The sequence below is a fragment of the Fundulus heteroclitus genome, unplaced genomic scaffold (assembly GCF_011125445.2).
Source record: "Fundulus heteroclitus isolate FHET01 unplaced genomic scaffold, MU-UCD_Fhet_4.1 scaffold_46, whole genome shotgun sequence".
Taxonomy (NCBI): domain Eukaryota; kingdom Metazoa; phylum Chordata; class Actinopteri; order Cyprinodontiformes; family Fundulidae; genus Fundulus; species Fundulus heteroclitus.
This window is the reverse complement of record NW_023396879.1, coordinates 1,951,648-1,972,006: the sequence shown is the minus strand read 5'-3', so window position 1 is coordinate 1,972,006 and position 20,359 is coordinate 1,951,648. Positions and strand designations below refer to the sequence as shown.

The following is a 20,359-nucleotide window of genomic DNA, read 5'->3' as shown; positions in this document are numbered from 1 at the left end:
TCTTTTTAATTTCTTTCTGCTATCCTCGTTGCTCTGACTTTCCATTGAATCCTATAAAACCATCTTCCTCTCCTTTATTCTTCCCATTGCTTTTGCCACCTTTCCTCCAGTCTTCATTTAATGATACTTTTAATTTCTGTCTTACTTGAGATTAACATCATATCAATGGTTCTATTTTTTGCTTCCTTAGCAATCTTATCTACAATTTCATTCCCATTAATTCCTATATGTGCTGAAAACCACACAAACATAACATTTAGATCATTTGAATTTGATACAATACTTTCTGTATTTCAATCAAGATGTCTAATCTACTTTATTTATATACTGATTACTGATGAACTTGAATCTGAACAGATAATTGCTCTTAATGGTCTCACTTCCTCTATCCACTGTAATGTTAACAATATTGTTAGCATTTCTCCAGTATGTACTGACAATTCATCATTTAATCTTTTATTTACTTTGACATTGAATTCTGGAACATAAAATGCAATACCTAGCCCATAACCTATACTTTTAGATGCATCTGTATATATTTGAATACAACCATAATAACTATTGACGTATGCCTGTGTTGGTTTGTGATTAAGATTACCTTCTTTTTTATTTTCCAACCATGTCAGATCTACTGTATTTTCAGGAAGAATCCAGGGAGGGATTTGTTCTCCTCTTCTGGTTTGTTAACGACCATTATCATTATGGCCATATATATTTATATAAAGATATTTATATGGGCTAAGCCTGAGTTGAACTCCTCAGACTGAAGAAGTCTCTGGAAGAAGAGACGAAACCAACAATACGATCTCTGAAACAAACTTACTTTTCCGAAAACAATTTAACAACTCACAAAACACTTAGAAAAGTTCTGTAACAAATTTACATTTCGGGAAACAAATTTACAAATGACAAAATCGACCGGAAATGGAGGGACTGTCAGAATCAGAATCAGAAATACTTTAATAATCCCAGAGGGAAATTATTGTTTCAGTACAATCGCCACAACATAAACAAACATCACAAACATTTCAGAGGGAGACGATTTAACTGAGGCCTTGCTGCCAAGGAACCGCCTTACACGGTGCCCACATGGCGCTGCCATTACTCTGTGGAAAGATAGAGGCCACAAAAAGGAAGGTGGGAGGGAAAAACTGTCATCCTCGAAGCTAACCAGAAGTGATAACAGGAGCGTTCATGGTGACAAAGGATGGACGGCTATGGAGTTGGTTTTGCCCGTTTTGTGGCACACCTATGAATAGCTTCATGCGGTTTTGTTTTTCGTGTGGCCGGTCCTTGGAGTTTTTAAGTGGCAGAGAACAGATGTACACTGCAAAAAGGGAACTAAAAGTAAGTAAAAATTTCTTGGAATTACTACATATTTCCTTGATTTGAGGAGCTAGATAAGACTATTTGCCAATGGAATGAGTATTTTTACCCCTAAATTAAGATAATTATAGATATCCTGCACTTGAAACAAGATGATGGAGATGAATTATTCCTATTTTAGGTGCAAAAATCTTATTCCATTGGCTCTAATCAAGGAAAACTACACTGATTTCAAGAAAATTTCACTCACCTTTAGTTCCCTTTTTGCAGTGTAAGGACTAGCTATGCTGCAGCAGTGCACACAATGTTTTAATGAGGGTCACTTGTACGCTGTAATCGTAGCTGTCCTGTTTACACGGTGTACACATCAGCTTGTCTCTGAAAAACAAACTGAATGATGCCGCTGTTACGTCAAGCCGTGTTCCCCCATTACATTCGGTTCCCCCCATAGACATTATGTAGGTAGCAACTAGTGAATATCTGGTTCCTCCAGCGTCTCCTGTCGCCAAGCAAAAACAGCGCCTGCTTGTTACTGGCTCTCACTACAGGGGAACTACGGCAACTGTGAAAGCTCAAACAAGTTGATCTACTTTTTTTGAGCTAGTGTGTGCAAGAGGCAGGTATTGTATAATGAGGACACGGGACGCCATTTGCAGTCGTATCAAACTGCTTTCATCTCTGACCTGGAATCAGTACAGGCCTCACATCCTGTGTACTCTAAGCATTATGGGAACAGTAGTCCTACTGCTACAGGTATGACACTGAACATTGATAAATGTGACCTGACCCAAACAAGACTGACGCTTTAAGAAAAGCGAAAGAACCAACCAATGTCAGGGAACTGAGAAGCTTTTTGGGTGTAGTTAACCATCTAAGAAAGTTTATTCCACAGTTAGCAGAGGGAGATAAACCTTTGAGAGACCTCCTGTGAAAGAAAAACTGTTGGATAAGGGGGGATTGATCAGGCCAGAGCGTTCCAGGACATGAAAGAAATGCTCTCATCCCCACCTGTGTAAGCAAGGTATGATAGGGGAGTGGTGGCCGAGTGGTTAGAGCAGCGCGCTTGCACTCTGAGAAGGATACAAGTACACGGTGTGATCTAACTGCCTGCACTCTGGGTCATGCATGAATAAAGTATCAATTATTATTAATTATACTAACCAGGAATGCAAAGTCTCAGCAGATGCATCAGCATATGGGTCGGTTAGGGTGTTACTTCAAAAAATGGGGTCAGGAGTGGGGAACAGATGCCTGTGTGTGGTAATCTCTTAGATAGAGCAGAGATACGCACAGTTAGAGAAGGAAGCTTTGAGTCTTACCTGGGCTTGTGAGCGGTTCAGTAACTATCTCATTGGCAAACATTTTCAAATGGAAACAGATCATAAACCTCTCCTGAGTTTGTTGAGCTCTCAGACGTTAGATGTGCTTTGGAATGCGCCTCAGGAGGGATTCCTATTCCATCTCTTAGGTGGAAACAGCTGTGGACGGCTGACATGCTGCCACCCACTCCCATGACAGAAAACCTAACAGGGGCCCAAAGGGAGCCGTTAGAGGACGCTAATAGTAACGTTGATGGTGTGATGGACAGGTTAATGGTCTCAGCTTAAGAGGGACAGCATATAGTGCATGTGTGATGCAGCTGTGTGAGGAAGGGTGGCCTGCACATTACAGCTGTGAAACAGCACTTAGCTTGTACTGGGCTGAAAAAGCCTTTCCTACAGTGAAGGATGATCTTTTGTTGGAAGGTAATAGACTTGTTGTTCCTTAAACTAATGATGTGCTTAATAGACTACACGCAGGACACCAGGGGTAGTGAAATGTGAGAAACGAGCACGGCAGTCAGTGTGGTTGAGCCAGCAGCTCAGAGAAATGGTTTTCAAATGCTGCACTTGTAGCAGAGAGAGAGAGTCACTCTGGGCCACTGATGCCATCAAAATATCCAAAAGGACCGTGGCAGAACCTTGATCAGTTTGCTCTAAGGGGCAGGAACTATTTGCTGGTTGTGGATTACGCCTCAAGATTTGTGGAGATTGCTCAATTTAGTCCCATAAGATCATCTGATGTAATCCACCATTTGGAATTTGCAGACATTCCTTAGAGATAATGGTCCTCATTTTTCTTGTACCGCTTTTGCTGTGTTTGCAGTTTTGCCATGTTACAAGTAATCAAAAACATCCACAAAGTAATGGCGAAGCTAAGCATGCAGTTAAAACAGTGAAGAATTTGTTTCCCGCCTTACTTGCTTGTAGAGCAAAATCTACACAATGTACAACATTCCTACACCTTCCTGCTCTCAGTAAAGGCAGACCTTTTTCTTTCAAACTCTCCTTTCTGCCCTGTATCTGTCCTGCTTCTGCTTCCTGTCAGTCTTTTTGGAGCCTCTCTTTGCTTATCGTCCGAATTGTAAATTATGGATCTGGTCAGCTGGTCTCTCAACACAATAGATCTGAGCTGGCGGTTACCTGGTTTATGCCATGTCAAGGCTGGCTAAGCTATGTAAGGGGATGTCATGCATTCACACAAGGAGAACTGAAAATTAGATGTGCTCCTTGCTCAGATCCGCAGGTCCGGACTGAACTCACTGGTGGGAGGGAATAGAACTTGGAGAAGTTGAAGCTGAGCTTTGGTGGAATTGACCATAAATCTGGTTGTTTGGATTCGCCATTGATATGTACAAGTGAGACTTTAAGACAGACAGAAAATTACTAAGAGTCAGTCTGAAAACCATTGCTGTTACCTAAATTGGCTCCCCTGAGTCGGCCTTGAAAGGCCTGCTATCCCAATTTCTCCTGGATGTTAGGTAAACAAGACGCACCGTCCCCATTACCTGCCCTTTCTATGCCATCTATGACCAACGGAGCTCTGAACTGCCTGATAAACGCTCCATCAAAGACAATTGCTTTGAGCTTATACAACCTATTTTTAGTTCTAGCTTTAAGGATTTACTTTATTTTTAGTACAATGAAACAAAGGAAGTGTATGAATAGAAACAACCAAGCTTTCAGTGTTAGTGATGAAGCCTATTACAATGAAACTAAAGAAGTCTAGTAATGTTTTCTCTTATGTTCTGTTCCTCTGTAATTTCTTTCTGTTCATGTACAGCAGGATTGTCCAAAATCCGGCTTGGGGGCCAAATGTGGCCCGCGGCTGCAGTCTCTGATAACATTAATAGTAATGTACAGAACACCAGTGATTAAAAAAGGAATGTAATTTGCCAGCAGAGGGCAGCAGACTGTGGCCCAATGCTCCAAACCACCTGCAATTGGAGCTCATTGAGCTGCAGCGTAATGCTGAGCGCCACTGTCAACACCAACACCTCCTTCCTGTCGACTTTTACCGCCGGCTGGATAAAGGCAGCTTCCAAGAGATTCAAACATTTACTAAGAAAATGCTGAGTTTGATCTGTGTGAGAAGACATTGTTGGTTATGAACCTTAACAAGATCTGGCCGAGAACAAGAATGACTCTCACCTACATGACACCCTGCTCATCAAAACTATCGTCGTACAGCCAGACCCGGCCTGTATTGTGGGGATTAATGCCACTGTTTTCAATAAATGTATTTGTGATATAAATTCAATGTCAAACCACACTTTTTCAATCGTCATTTAAAAACAAGTGTTACAAAATTGCACACTGCCCTCTGTGTTTTGTGGTTCTACATAACAGACATTCCTGATGTACATTAATTGTCACGTTACTGAAAAGTTCTTTATAAATAAACTGGCCTTGCCTCGAGCAGCAGAAAGTTGGCTATCAGGCTGTTGCACAACAACAACAGTGTCTTCAGTCAGAGATTCTCCTGATCCGCTGTAAGACAGACCGCTACAGGACGGCTGCAGCCATCAGCGTCTACAACTCATTGAAGAAACCTCTGAGTTACACCAGCATTTCATTTTCTTTTGGAATTGAGAAAGTATTGTTGAACTGAATATTATATTGGGCATCTGAGAATAAAAATCCTCACATTAGAACTCTATGTGTATCTATCCGCCCTGTGATAGACTGGCGACCTGTCCAGGTTGTACCCCCCCCCCCCCCTCACCCATTGACAGCTGGAGATCAGCACCAGCACCCGGTCACCGTCCCCACAAGGGATAAGCTTGTTGAAAAATGGATGGATGGATGGATGTATATCTACCATTTATTTTCCAAAATAATGTGAAATATCCCAGTTTCTAAGGAGAATAATTTAGGTTTACATTCACTTTATTGTTTATACAGAACTGCCATGTTTTCACTTTTCCACTCCATATTGATATTTAATTGCTCAAAAATATTAATATATGCTGCACTATGTCCTGGACATTCATAGCAACAAGAAAATATCTGAGATTTACCAGCAGAAACACTAAAAACGGTGTAGGCCTACTGTAGGTGTGATTCTAATATTCACCTTACAGAAGGACGACAGACACTGATCCGGCTGAGACACACAGGTCTTCTATCTTGGCCAAGCAATTAAACAAAGTTAAATTAAAATGCAGAGCCTCTCCCAGGTGGAGCCAAGTTGAATGAACTAATACAATGTTTCAGTATTTATTGTCGGCACTCCAACAGTTTCCCAAGGTTCTTTTGTCAGACTCCATGTTCAGCAGGGATTCTCCTTCTTCTTCTCATAACAGCTGCAGAGAATCAGCGCCTATGTTTGCTGTGAAGGTCACAAAGTCCTGTGAGCTGAACAGCTGCACCTTTGGTTTATACTAAGTTCAGCTAATAGAGCAATAAACGGTAATGCTTTATGATTACAAAGCATAAAAGATCTTAACACTGGCCCAACAGTTTCCTCCTGTTCAAAATCTTTTATAACGATAAGTGCCGAGATGCCTTCATATGCGACGGAAACCTCCCGGATCAGATGACCGTGTTTTTTATTCAGTGTTTCTTGTGGGAGGAAACGACGCATCACCCTGCCTGTCCTCAGCGATGGCCCCACCGGGTCATTCATTGGCATCTCAGGATGTTTATATGGAGTAAAATCAGAGAAAACAAAAATCTGATTAGCAATCATAGAAAAATATATACTCAAACACTGATCATACAAACGCACTGTACATCACATTACACTTCTTTTCCATCTGCAAGGTTTTGGCTAGTGCTTTTACCCCCGTCATGGCATCTGGGTGTGAACATGGGAATATGTCAACCCATTTTGGGATCAATGGAAATGTTCCTGCTAAAAATGTTCTTTCAGTTTCAATATCCCTCCTATTGACACAAGTTTAGCCATGTTTCACAACTACAGTGTGTTTATACAGTGATTTATGTTAGATTGGTGTATTTTCAGTATAATCACTGAGTCCACTTCAGTGATACTCTTTGTCAGGTTGATTGATTATATCTGTTCCCAATTTAATTATCAAACATATTAACTATACATTTTTATAGAAATATTTGTCAATGATTTAACAGCTCATGAAGCATTGTATTATTTGGCTACAGGGACAACTCATCAATGGATATAAATCACTTGAGGGGTGGGACTATTTCTCTCTCTCTGCTGAGTTCTCCTACTACTCTCCAATCTGCATTGTTTGTTTTTATTTCATCTTTTTACTTTTTGTTCTCTTCATTTTTCTCTTCATAGAAGGTACACCTGGTCTGGTGTTCTGTTAGCTGTGACATCATCAGGGGAGGCAGATCATCCACTATTACCATCTAGCATAGAAAGTACTCCTGGGTCAATGTGAGCTTCTGTGCTTTCTGTGTCTCTGCTCTGTCTTCTCTAAGCCCCAGTGGGTCGAGGCAGATGAGAGTTCACACTGAGCCTGGTTCTGGTTCTGCTGGAGGTTCTCCTCCCTGTTAAAGGGGAGTTTTCCTCTCCACTGTCGCTTCATGCATGCTCAGTATGAGGGATTGCTGCAAAGCCATCAACAATGCAGACGACTGTCCACTGTGGCTCTACGCTCTTTCAGGAGGAGTGAATGCTGCTTGGAGAGACTTGATGCAACCTGCTGGGTTTCCTTAGAGAGGAAACTTTCTCACCAACCTGGAGGATCTGATGGAGTCGGACTTTGGAAAGAGCCTTCAGATGATGTGTATCGTGAATTAGCGCTATATAAATACAATTTTATTTAATTGAATTAGTTATTCTGCTGGTCAGTGACCCAATGCAATCTGCTGGGTTTCCTGTGCCCTTGTGTACCTCAACAACAAAAAGTAAAAGTATTTCTCCTTAAAGAGTTCCCATGTAGCATGTCAAATTACTTTTCTAAATAAAACCTTTACCGTGCGGGATACACAACAAAGGCTTCTCTCATGTATGAGTTCTCGTGTGGCTGCTCAATTTACTTTTGTGACTGAAACCTTTTCCACAAGTGATACATGTGAAAGGCTTCTCTCCTGTATGATTTTTCATGTGGGTATTTAAATTACTTTTTTGACTGAAACCTTTTCCACATTTTATACACAAGAAAGGCTTTTCACCTGTATGAGTTCTTAAGTGGTTATTCAATTTAAATTTTTGATTGAAACTTTTTCCACAGGTGATACACAAGAAAGGCTTCTCTCCTGTATGCGTTGTCATGTGGTTGTTCAAATTAAATTTTTGATTGAATCCTTTTCCACAGGTGACACACGAGAAAGGCTTCTCTCCAGTATGAGTTCTCATGTGTCTATTCAAGTTACTTCTTTGACTGAAACCTTTTCCACAGGCGACACACAACAAAGGTTTTACACCTGTATGAATTCTCTGGTGAATAGACAAATCACTTTTTTGAATGAAACTTTTTCCACAGCTTATACAAAAGAAAGGCTTATCTCCTGTATGATTCCTTATGTGGTTATTCAGTTTACATTTTTGATTGAAACTTTTTCCACATGTGATACACAAGAAAGGTTTCTCTCCTGTGTGAGTTCTCATGTGGCTATTCAAGTTAAATTTTTGATTGAAACCTTTTCCACAGGTGATACATGAGTAAGGCTTCTCTCCTGTATGAGTTCTAAGGTGTCTATTTAAGTTACTTTTTTGATTGAAAGCTTTTCCACAGGCCATACACGACAACGGCTTCACACCTGTATGGGTTCTTTGGTGAATAGATAACTGACTTTTTTGAAAGAAACTCTTCCCACAGCTTATGCATGAGAAAGGTTTCTCTCCTGTATGAGTTCTCATGTGGCTAATCAAATGACTTTTTTGATGGAAACCTTTTCCACAGGTATTACACGAGAAAGGCTTTTCTCCTGTATGAGTTCTCAGGTGTCTTTTCAAGTTGCTTCTTTGACTGAAACCTTTTCCACAGACAATGCACGACAGTGGCTTCACACCTGTATGAGTTCTCTGGTGAACAGACAAGTCACTTTTTTGACTGAAACCTTTTCCACATGTGATACATGTGAATGGCTTCTCACCTGTGTGAGTTCTCATGTGGTTATTCAATTTACATTTCTGATTGAAACCTTTTCCACAAGTGACACAGGAGAAAGGTCTCTCTCCTGTATGAGTACTCATGTGATTATTCAAATTAAATTTTTGATTGAAAACTTTTCCACACGTGATACATGAGAAAGGCTTCTCTCCTGTATGAGTTCTCTGGTGTATGGATAACTGACTTTTTTGAAAGAAACTCTTTCCACAGCTTAAACACGAGAAAGGCTTCTCTCCTGTATGAGTTCTCATGTGGCTATTCAGACTACTTTTGTTACCGAAACCTTTTCCACAAGTTATACATAAAAAAGGTTTCTCTCCTGTATGAGTTCTCTGATGAGTAGATAAGCTACTTTTTTGACTAAAACTCTTTCCACAAGTTATACAGGAGAAAGGTCTCTCACCTGTATGCGTTCTCATATGAGTTGTTAAATCACTAGTGAATTGGAAGCGTTTACTACAGACTTCACACTGTTTACATTTTTTACCATTGTGAAAGTTTTTGTCCTTCATCCCTTTCTCTACACTTTGACTTCTGATTTTCTGAGCTCTCTTCTTTTGCAGTTCAGCTCTGCTGGATTCCGAGGGTTCGTAAGTCTTTATTTCCTGATGATTCTTCACATTAAGTAAGTTCTGAATGAGGATTTTGTTTCCATTTAGTTCAGCTTTTTTATCTGTTTCATCACTAGAATTTGTCAGGGTCCAAGTATTTGTCTCTTGCTTCAGTACATCCTGGTTTTCATCCTGACTGATTCCATCAGCCTCATTCTTTACCATCTGTGGAGGTCCTGATCCATGCTCCTCTTCCTTCACTTCTTTGGGGTCGAGTTCTTCTGATTCCTTTTTGATTTCAGGAGATCCACAATCTGTTCCCATTAATGTCTTAGTTTCCTGCTTCAGTACATCCTGGTTTTCATCGTTATTGATACCTTCAACCTCAGTCTTTACCGCCGACTGAGATTCTGATTCATGGTCATCTTTCTTCATTTCGATCAGTTCTAGTTCCTCTGATTCTTCTTTGATTTCAAGAGGTCCAGAAACTGTCCATCTATCACCCTCTTGCCCCAGTTCTATGTGGTCTTCTTTCATCACAATCTGCAGAAGCTCTGATCCATACTCTTCTTCTTTTACTTGTGTAGGTTCTAGTTCCTCTTCGGTCCTTTTGGTTTTTAGAGGTTCTGTTTCCCTCTGGTACAGAACAGAGATCTCATTTTGGCTGACCGTAAAATGATGACCAAGAACTTCTTGCTTAGCAACAGACATGATGTTGTGGAAAAATCTGAAAAATGAAAAAAACACACAAAAAATGTAAGCTTTGTCTTAATATTCAACAGTAGGCTTTCTGTTCATCCTCCATTGACCAGTTTCTGGACGTTGAGTCTCACAGCTATAGGCTTCAACATTTTGATGATACAAACGAGGGCTGGAGCTCTTTTGGCGTTCTCATGGCCTCAGATAATGGACTTGTGTCTATACTTGTCCTGTTAGATCTCAGTGCTGCATTTGATACAGTTGATCACCATATTCTCCTACAAAGACTTGAGCATACTGTAGGGATTAAGGGAAAAGCATTAGGCTGGTTTAAATCTTATCTGTCGGACAGATTCCAGTTTGTTCATGTTAATAATAAATCTTCCTCAAACTCTAGGGTCACTTTTGGAGTACCACAGGGTTCAGTCCTTGGACCAATTCTATTTACTATATATATGCTTCCGATTGGCAAAATTATCAGACAGCATGGGATTAATTTCCACTGTTATGCTGATGACACTCAGCTATATTTATCCATAAATCCTGATGAATCCAATCAGTTACTTCGACTGCAGTCATGTCTTGATGACATCAAAAGCTGGATGACTTTAAATTTCCTGCATTTAAATTCTGACAAGACAGAAGTTGTAATCTTTGGGCCAGTCTTCAAAAAATAAAGTTCTTAATCAATCACTTAATCTGGATGGCATTAACTTGGCCTCTGGTAATAAAGTTAAAAATCTTGGTGTTATTTTTGACCAAGACATGTCATTTAAATCCCATATTAAACAGGTCTCCAGAGTTTCCTTTTTTCACCTCAGGAATATCGCCAAAATTAGAAACATTCTGTCCAGGAGTGATGCTGAAAAACTAGGTCATGCATTTGTTACTTCAAGGCTGGACTATTGTAATTCTTTACTATCAGGAAGTCCACAAAATGCAGTTCGAAGTCTTCAGCTGATTCAAAATGCTGCGGCAAGAGTTCTGATGAAAATCAACGAGAGGGATCATATTTCTCCAATTTTAGCTTCCCTTCATTGGCTTCCTGTTAAATCAAGAATAGAATTTAAAATTCTCCTTCTAACGTATAAAGCCCTTAATAATCAAACTCCATCATATATCAGAGCTCTGATTACCCCGTATGTTCCTAACAGAGCACTTCGCTCTCAGACTGCAGGTCTGCTGGTGGTTCCTAGAGTCTCTAAAAGTAGAATGGGAGGCAGATCCTTTAGCTATCAGGCTCCTCTCCTGTGGAACCAACTCCCAGTTTTGGTCCGTGAGGCAGACACCCCGTCTACTTTTAAGACTAATCTTAAAACTTTCCTTTGTGACAAAGCTTCTAGTCAGAGTGGCTCATGTTACCCTGAGCTATCTCTATAGTTATGCTGCTATAGGCCTAGGCTGCTGGAGGACATCAGGGTCTAATTTTCTCACTCTACTGATTTCTACTGTTCTTCAGTCTACTGTTCTCCAGTTTTGCATTGTATTACATTGAAATGACTGTCATCATTTCAGCTTTTAACTTTTTGCTCTCTCTCTTTTTCTTCATAGTAGGTACACCTGGTCTGGCGTTCTGTTAACTGTGACATCATCCAGAGAAGACGGCTCACCCGCTACTACCATCTAATGTAGAACAGATTACTGGATCAATGTGTGCTTCTGTGCTTTTTTGTTTCTCTTGTTGTGTCTCTGTTCTGTCTTCTGTAACCCCAGTCGGTCGAGGCAGATGACCGTTCATACTGAGCCCGGTTCTGCCGGAGGTTCTCCTTCCCGTTAATGGGGAGTTTTTCTTCCCACTGTCGCTTCATGCATGCTCAGTATGAGGGATTGCAGCAAAGTCATGTACAATGCAGATGACTCTTCCAGTGGCTCTACGCTTCCCCAGGAGTGAATGCTGCTTGTCGGGACTTTGATGCAATCAACTGGTTTCCTTATATAGGACATTTTTGACCAATCTGTGTAATCTGACCCAATCTGTATAATATGATTGAACTTGATTTTGTAAAGTGCCTTGAGATGACATGTTTCATGATTTGGCGCTATATAAATAAAACTGAATTGAATTGAATTAAATTCAAAATTAGTTTGGCTGTGGGCTCAGCAGCTCTTGCTTTCCTCACAGCTGGATGTCCCGCTTTAAACCACAATACTGCAGCGTGATTTGCCTGAACTGTTTTCGGTTTGGACACAAACGGATTAAGCCGGAGCGGAACAAGATGGATTCTTCTGAAAACACACAAGACAGCCAGGAGAGACAAAATCAGGCTATTTCTGGAATGTGAGAAGCTGCAGACTTCCTTTCTTTAGGAACTGCCCCATCACAGCAGGGTGCCAACACTGCTATGCGCCAAGCACCCCCCCCCCAGATTTATCTTCCTCTTAGCCCGTGGATAGGGAAAGCATCCACATGGGAGAGGCAGGCAAACATGGATACAGTCCAGAAGTGCAGCTAAGTACAGCCTGATGTTCAACGTCAGAACCTAACCAGCCGACTGCCTTGGAAACAGGCTGCTTGTAACCTTTCCTCACCTTTTGCAGGTGAAAAGCTGATCAGGTTTCACAAGTGAGAGTGAGAGCCGCTTGTTCGCTGCTCAGACAACCAGCCGTCACCCTGGCCCAACTTCTTCTAACTGGATACCTAAAGTCCAGCGAACAGACAAAAAGGCAGCGGTTAGGCAGAGTTTGTCAAGGAAAGTTTAAAATGGTTTGTTTTAATGTGTTTAAGGTTTGACAGAGCTGGACCGAGCTAACAGGCTAGCTCTCGCTAGCTTTCTTGAAACCATGCTATGCTGATATGTGTGAGTTTTTATGGCTATAACACATTTTTTTCATAAAGGTTTTATATACCGATGGGTTAATGTTTGTGTTATCCAGTCAGGATAACACAAACTGATTTGCTCCATAAAAGTCAAGTGTCCTAAAGGTTATTGATTTTTATGAAGCAAATAATTTTTTAAATTTATTCCCTAGAATAACGTTTTATATAATTCAGGATTTGCATTGTGAATGAGTTGAAACACACCAATGTTGTTCTAAATTAGTCAAGATAATTTAATCTCATTCCATGTTCTTTAAGATGAACTTTGGTTCTTTAACTCAGATCTGCAGTGAACCAGGATTCACTGAATCGTTCTGATGATGATCAACCATTTTATTTTATCTTTTTGTTTCTTTTGTGTGTAAATAGTTCCTTAGCTTCTTTTTATCTTCATTTTGCTTAGTAGTTTAATAAAGTTTCACAGCCTAGTAGAGAGGATTTGTTGATGGAAATATAGTGTTAATTCAGATAAACAGCATTCTATAGTGATGTTCTCTGGATGTTCATTTTATTTCCGGTAATAAATTCTTGAACTTGAATTTATTAACTTGAAGAGAAGTTGTCACTCATTTATTCTATATGTGTTCAGAGTTTGCTGTTAAAAGATCACCAGAGCTCAAATCATCCCTTTCAACTATTGTCCTGATATCAGCTGATTGGCTGATATTCACCAGACAATACCTAACAGACAGAAAGTTATTTATTAAACATTAAATAACTTAAAACTGTGAGTAACGGCACAACACCACACTGGCTAGCGCTAGCTTAGCCAGCTAAGGGTAGCATACAAAGTGAAATTAAAGGAGATCCTTTGTGAACATTCCCCGCTTCATACTGTAACTAAAAGAAACAATGCGCCCCAAGATATTTCCAACATAAATGCAATAATTTTAAATAAAGTTATCCGGCAGAAATGAGAGCAGAGGAGGAGCACTGTGAGGTGTTCACATTTCTCTTAAATTATGAGTTTTCTCTTTAAGATGAAAGAATTTTGAGATCCTGGACGCTCCTAAAGCTGCTTTGTCAAAATTTCTAAATTATTTGCGGGTTTAAAAACAAACTCTATTGATGAGATAGAAAACAAGCCCGTCACCTATCTCGTTTGTACGGTTAATTTTTCAGGCACTTTGTGTCTATCTCTCCCAGCATGGCATTAGAGTTGGCAATTTTAACAAAAACTTTTGCTACAGCATCCCACAATGCATTGCAAAATCACATGCCCTATCGAGCCACATGCTAACACCAATTGTTCGGTCTCGGGTATTAACTTTTTGGAGTAAAGTCCTGTGGTCTGATGTGGTAAAAATATCATTTTCCTGCCATAATACCCATTGCTCTAAAAAGTTGGAACAGATAAAGTAAAAATAGGGCAGCTTTCACACCTCAAAGGACTATCCCAACTGAAGTGTGGGGGTAACAGCATCACCTTTGTTTTGCTGCAGCAGGTACTGGTGCACAAATTTGCTCTTTTGAGAGTTTTGTTTACAGCTTAAAATTAAATTGTCAAATTTACAAGTTTGCATTTTGTGTTTACTGTGATGATGAAGAGAAAAAAATAAAGCACATTTGTACTTTGTAACACAGATGAGCCATGTTAATTATATAGGAGCAGAATGAAATTAATAATAATAACCAGCCCTAATCATAGCATTATCATCATTAAAATATAGTGTTGATTAGTCTGTGTATTGGTTTGGTTTCTTGATTTTCATATTTTGTTTTAGTTTTCTTTTCGTTGACATTTACCTTTATTTTTAAACGCAGGTCGCACAGAGCTTTAAGTTTGTATGTTGGCATTTCCTATTCTTGATTTAATATTTGACATGGTGTCACCTTTATTAATATTTTTTCTTAATGAATTTCTGTTGACATTATGTTTAGCATTTGTGAATTTTATCTCCCAAGATATTTTATTGGACATTGTTTTATTTAACTGGGAACGGTGCGCCTCCTGTTCCTCCTCACAGCGGCTCTGTCTCAGCTCAGGGGCTGCATCCTTCAGAGGACGCATCTGTAGGCCGATTATGCCACAGCGCAGCGACTAAGGCTGTCCCAGTTCACGAATAAGACTAAGGCTGCGTTCACACTGCAGGTCTTGATGCTCAATTCCGTTTTTTGTTTTTTTTTAGGTGGCCGTTCATACTACTATTAAATGCCATCAGACTTTTGTCTGAACGGTTCTAGACCTCAAAGCGACCCGCATGCGCAGATAACAGAAGACGTCACAGAGCAGCGCTCTGTTTATGGAGGTAATGGTGAATGTAATTGTTTCTAAAAGCGTTCCATAAAGTTTTGTTAAAAAAATAAGGCAGATACCGGCCGGCGTTAATATAAGAAAGCTGTTGAGCAATGGGAGCCGACGATATTGAGTCCACATTGCAGCAAAATGAAGGAGCAAAGAAAGGAAGTGGAAGCGGCTCAAATCGGATTTTTGGGGGTGAGAAGATCGGAAGTAATGGGGAGTTTTCCTCTCCACTGTCGCTTCATGCTTGCTCAGTATGAGGGATTGCAGCAAAGCCATGTACAATGCAGACGACTCTCCCTGTAGCTCTACGCTTCCCCAGGAGTGAATGCTGCTTGTCGGGACTTTGATGCAATCAACTGGTTTCCTGATATAGGACATTTCTGACCAATCTGTATAATATGATTGAATCTGTCTTTGTAAAGAGCCTCGAGATGACGCTATATAAATTGAATTGGGCCGTTCACACTGTCGTGAAAAAGATGAGTTGCATATTGGCAAAAACATCTGTTCATACTCTTACATGCATAGCAATTAAAGTAGTGCCACATTATACACATTTGGGTATAAGTATTGATCAGTCGCCATCTTTACTTTGCATATTAAAAATCTGATAAAAAGTTAAGGCGGGCTTGTTTAAGAATTAAGTCTTGTTTGTCATTTGAAGCAGCAAAAAAACTCGTAAGTGCTACATTTTTATCTGTTTTGGATCAGAGTGACATTTATATAACAGGACTTATTTTTAATGATTGAGCATAGAGTGAAGACTAAATTTGTTACAGAAACATTTCATTCTGCAGCACCATCAGCCTGAACTTCATCTGACAGAGCTGGTCTCTTTTTATTTCATGTAAGGGTCTTAGAAATTATTTAGCAGAAACAAAATCTATATGCTGCTGTTTAAACGGATTATAAGGTTTAACATTACAATGTTATTGATATTTTACCGTTTTTTGTAACTGGTTAACTATCGACACTCTTGTAAAATAGATCTTTGATCTCAGGGAGCCTTATCCTGGTTAAATAAAGATTTTGACTGTAAGGAACGGAGGCTGGAGTTACATGAACCGAATGACTTAGTGAACGAATCATTTTAATGAACTGATTCTAGTGATTCAGTTCTCTCAAAAGTAACGCTGTTTCCATAGTTACCAGACTCTACTTGAAGTCTCCACGTCCTAAACCGCGATGATTTAAGGATGACGTCACATTCCAGACCTCTACTGGGCTTTGATGAGAGTCAGAACCGATCAGAACGGGTCAGAACCGATCAGAACCGGGTCAGAAGCGGGTCCATGAGAGCAGCTGGTCCGGTTCATGTAATCCAGCCTGAAGCGTGGCTTCAACTGAGCGCAGTTAGCGGACAGGATGCCGCTGAGGGGCCCTGTGTGCAGCAGAGGGACTCACCGAGCGGGGCCCCTGTCTGGCCCCCTGTCTCTGGGTCCTCAGCGGCTCCTGGACGCTGCTGGCTCCGTCTCTGGGAGGAAAAAGCAGCCGAGCTCAGCTTCAGCAGCTCGGCTTCATTCATCACACTTTACGCTCCAAGCTCCGGTTCCAGCTCGGTGTTCCGCCCGCTCTGCTTTCTCTTAAAGGTTCTGAACGGATCCAGCTGCGTCCCACACATCAGCACACAGCACACTTCCGCTTCTTCTTCTTCTTGAGTTTAATGGCGGTTGGGAGACATCTTTTCAGTGCGCATTACCGCCACCAACTGGTAAGGAGTGTGGATCAGAATGGCCCACACTCCTCACCAGTTGGTGGCGGTAATGCGCCATATATATATATATATATATATATGTATATGTATATATATATATATATATATATATATATATATATATATATATATATATATATATATATATATATAAACCATTTAGTAGTAAATTATTCTAATTATTCCTGTCATTCTTAGATATTTAAATAAATATTGATAACATCAATGTTTTTTTTATTCTTCTGCAGAATGTCCACCAGGTCAAATGTAACGGTTTCCTCTTTTCAGTTTCTTTCTGCTATCCTCGTTGCTCTGACTTTCCGTTGAATCCTATAAAACCATCTTCCTCTCCTTTATTCTTCCCATTGCTTTTGCCACCTTTCCTCCAGTCTTCATCTTTTAATTTCTGTCTTACTTAAGTTAAACTTCATATCAATGGTTCTATTTTTTGCTTCCTTAGCAATCTTATCTACAATTTCATTTTCATTAATTCCTATATGTGCTGTAACCACACAAACGTAACATTTATATCATTTGAATGTGATACAATACTTTCTGTATTTCAATCAAGATGTCTAATCTACTTTATTTATATACTGATTAGTGATGAACTTGAATCTGAACAGATAATAAATCTGTTCAGATTCAAGTTAAGGTTTATATATATATATATAAAGTATAAGTGTATATATAAGTATATCACCGTGAATGTAAATAAGACATCATCTGCCCATTCCTATTTTTTTATTTTTTTGTATTTTTATTCTTATTTTTCACTTTTTCTTTGATCCACTGTATATAACTGATGCACCTTTCCTACTTTTGCACCTTTTTCTGATTATTGACTAATGAACCGATGTGGCATGTGAATTTCTCCAATGTGAGATCAATAAAGCCTATCTTATCTTATCTTATCTTATCTTATCTTATCTTGATGTTACAAATAATTCCACAAATCAGGAGGAATAAATTCAGGTTTAAGTTTAATCCTGTAAATGTCCATCACTACTCCCAGATTTCAGGCCTGATTGGTGGTTCCTAGCTGTCAAGTTTAAGTCAAATTAAAACATAAATACCCTTTTCTGCATTCAGTTATCAACAATGGTAATATTATGACTTATAACAAAACAATGGAGTGCCAGGAATAAGCTCAATGTTATATTTTGAACACATCAAGTTAAAACCTTTTTCTCTACAAAAATATTTTAGCCTTAGGACTGGAACACTTAGATAGAAGTGTCAGATTTTAAAAATAAACACATTTTTCAACCTTTTCTTGTTATCCTTCTCTTCAACTACTAACCAAAAAGGCTGAACAAGTAAAATTCAGTTAACAGTTTTATTTCCTAGAATAATACATGCAATGTAATATTTTATAAACTACTCATTAAACAAGTATACAGTTTACCTCAAGTTAAAAAATACGTAATGTTTTATGTATTCAGTTATTAATAACTGTAATAGTACTTATAATACACAAAAGATGCACTGCAAAAACATAACTAAATAAGTAATATTCTCTGAAAATAAGTGTATCTGTCCTTGATCTGAGCAGGTAAATAAGATGATCTGCCAATGGAATAAGATTTTTGCACTTAAAATAGGAACAATTCATCTCCATCATCTAATTTCAAGTGCAGGATGTTTAATTATCTTATTTTATGGGTCAAAATACTCATCCCATTGGCAGATAATATTATTTACCTGCTCAAATCAAGGACAAAAACACACATTTTAAGAACATTCTACTTATTTTTATTATTTTACTTATTTTATTTTTTTTCTTATGCACTTCTTGTTACTGTGCACTATTTTATTTTTATATTTGTATCATGTTCATGTTCAAATAAATAAATTTCAAATTTATTTTTAGATCCGTTTTTGCAGTGTGAGAGTTCAAGAAAGGTCCAGGAAGAGGCTCTGCGTTATATTTCAAACACGTCAAGTTAAAATCTTTTTCTCCACAGAAAGTGTTTAATAGTAAAGCTTCCATGAAAGACTCAAATTAAAATGAAAGCAAATTAAACTCGTTTCTTACTAAGAAGGTGAAGGACTGGAAAGATGCAGCAAAACAGAACAGCTTCACAAAGCAAGGAAAATATTTAAAGAATCAAATAATATAAAAAATGTTTTTAAAGAATCAATTATAATCAAATGATTGCAAAGTTCTCAACAGAATAAAGAGAAATTAAGATAGAATAATTTGACTAATATTCAAGAAAAGCAATTATTGTTATCTTTAGGGATGGATTGACTTTATGGAAGTGTGAGCAGGAGCTGTCAAAATAATTCTGAACTTTTATGACAAATCAAAGCACTTTCAAGGACGCTGAACAGGGAAGTCTGCTTTTGTTTTTACCTGGTTTTGGTTCCTCAGAAGGTCCAGCGGCCCTCCAGCCTCTGGCACTCTGTTTATGTTTCTGTGCCATAAAATGGCCGATCAGACTATGGCTCCTCCACAGCAGCAGGTGGCGCTACTGCGCCAGCAGCTGGAGCCAACCGGAAGAAGAGGAGCAGGAAGCGGAAGTGTGCTGTGTGCTGATGTGTGGGACGCAGCTGGATCCGTTCAGAACCTTTAAGAGAAAGCAGAGCGGGCGGAACACCGAGCTGGAACCGGAGCTTGGAGCGTAAAGTGTGATGAATGAAGCCGAGCTGCTGAAGCTGAGCTCGGCTGCTTTTTCCTCCCAGAGACGGAGCCAGCAGCGTCCAGGAGCCGCTGAGGACCCAGAGACAGGGGGCCAGACAGGGGCCCCGCTCGGTGAGTCCCTCTGCTGCACACAGGGCCCCTCAGCGGCATCCTGTCCGCTAACTGCGCTCAGTTGAAGCCACGCTTCAGGCTGGATTACATGAACCGGACCAGCTGCTCTCATGGACCCGCTTCTGACCCGTTCTGACCCTCATCAGCAGCTCCATAGTGTAGAAACACATGGACTACATTATTCAGTAATAGTAATGTCATCTTTATTGTCATTGAAACATACATTACAATGAAATGTGTTCTCTGCTTTTAACCCATCACCTTGATGAGCAGTGGGCTGCTCATCAAGGTGATGATGGGTAACCGGGTACCTGCATCCTTCTCAGAGTGGACGCGCGCTGCTCTAACCACTAGACCAACACTCCTCCAGCACTCTATTCTATAGGAATAGAGAATCTGTGTGATTCATAAATGTTAAACTTGTAGTTTGGATTTCGCAGATGATAAAAAGCATCAGTTTAAAAATAACCTTCATTACAACTTCTCGTAGAGAAAGTCACAAACACGGCACTTATGCAAGATTAACAAAATGTCAGATGCAGCTAAAAAAAACATTCAGAGAACAAAAATTGTAGCTAATAATTTACAGGTTCAAACATTTTTTGCAGCATCAACGGTTTAACGTTTTCTTTAAGGACAAAAACATTTTACACTCATTTTTAAAACAGATTAAATTAGGTAGTTATTTCGATTAATAAAAAGTGAAATTTCATTTGGAACATTTATAGAAAATTATATCCTGGCTTTTAAATTGTCCAATTTAAAACTAACTTTATTGCTCAACCAGTTGTGGAACTCTTGCCAGAAATTCTTACTTATTGAGCAATAAAAGAAAAATTGTCCCGTTTGATCACAACTAAATCTTGACCTCAATGTTTCCCT

General features: G+C 39.4%; 1 protein-coding gene across 1 annotated transcript; it reads right to left on the bottom strand.

Annotated features, from left to right (window-relative positions):
• Nucleotides 1–7,341: 7,341 nt before the first annotated feature.
• On the bottom strand, nt 7,342–16,529 carry LOC118556074 (oocyte zinc finger protein XlCOF6-like). The gene is made up of 2 exons (XM_036131845.1): nt 16,410–16,529; nt 7,342–9,970 (listed from the first exon to the last, which is right to left on the bottom strand). Exon 2 carries the CDS (start codon nt 9,952–9,954, stop codon nt 7,582–7,584), a length of 2,373 nt encoding a protein of 790 aa, XP_035987738.1. The 5' UTR covers nt 9,955–9,970; nt 16,410–16,529; the 3' UTR covers nt 7,342–7,581.
• Nucleotides 16,530–20,359: the final 3,830 nt, after the last annotated feature.

Bases quoted from the DNA above. Each gene is read 5' to 3' on its own strand.
- LOC118556074 (XM_036131845.1), bottom strand. From the start codon at position 9,954: ATGTCTGTTGCTAAGCAAGAAGTTCTTGGTCATCATTTTACGGTCAGC.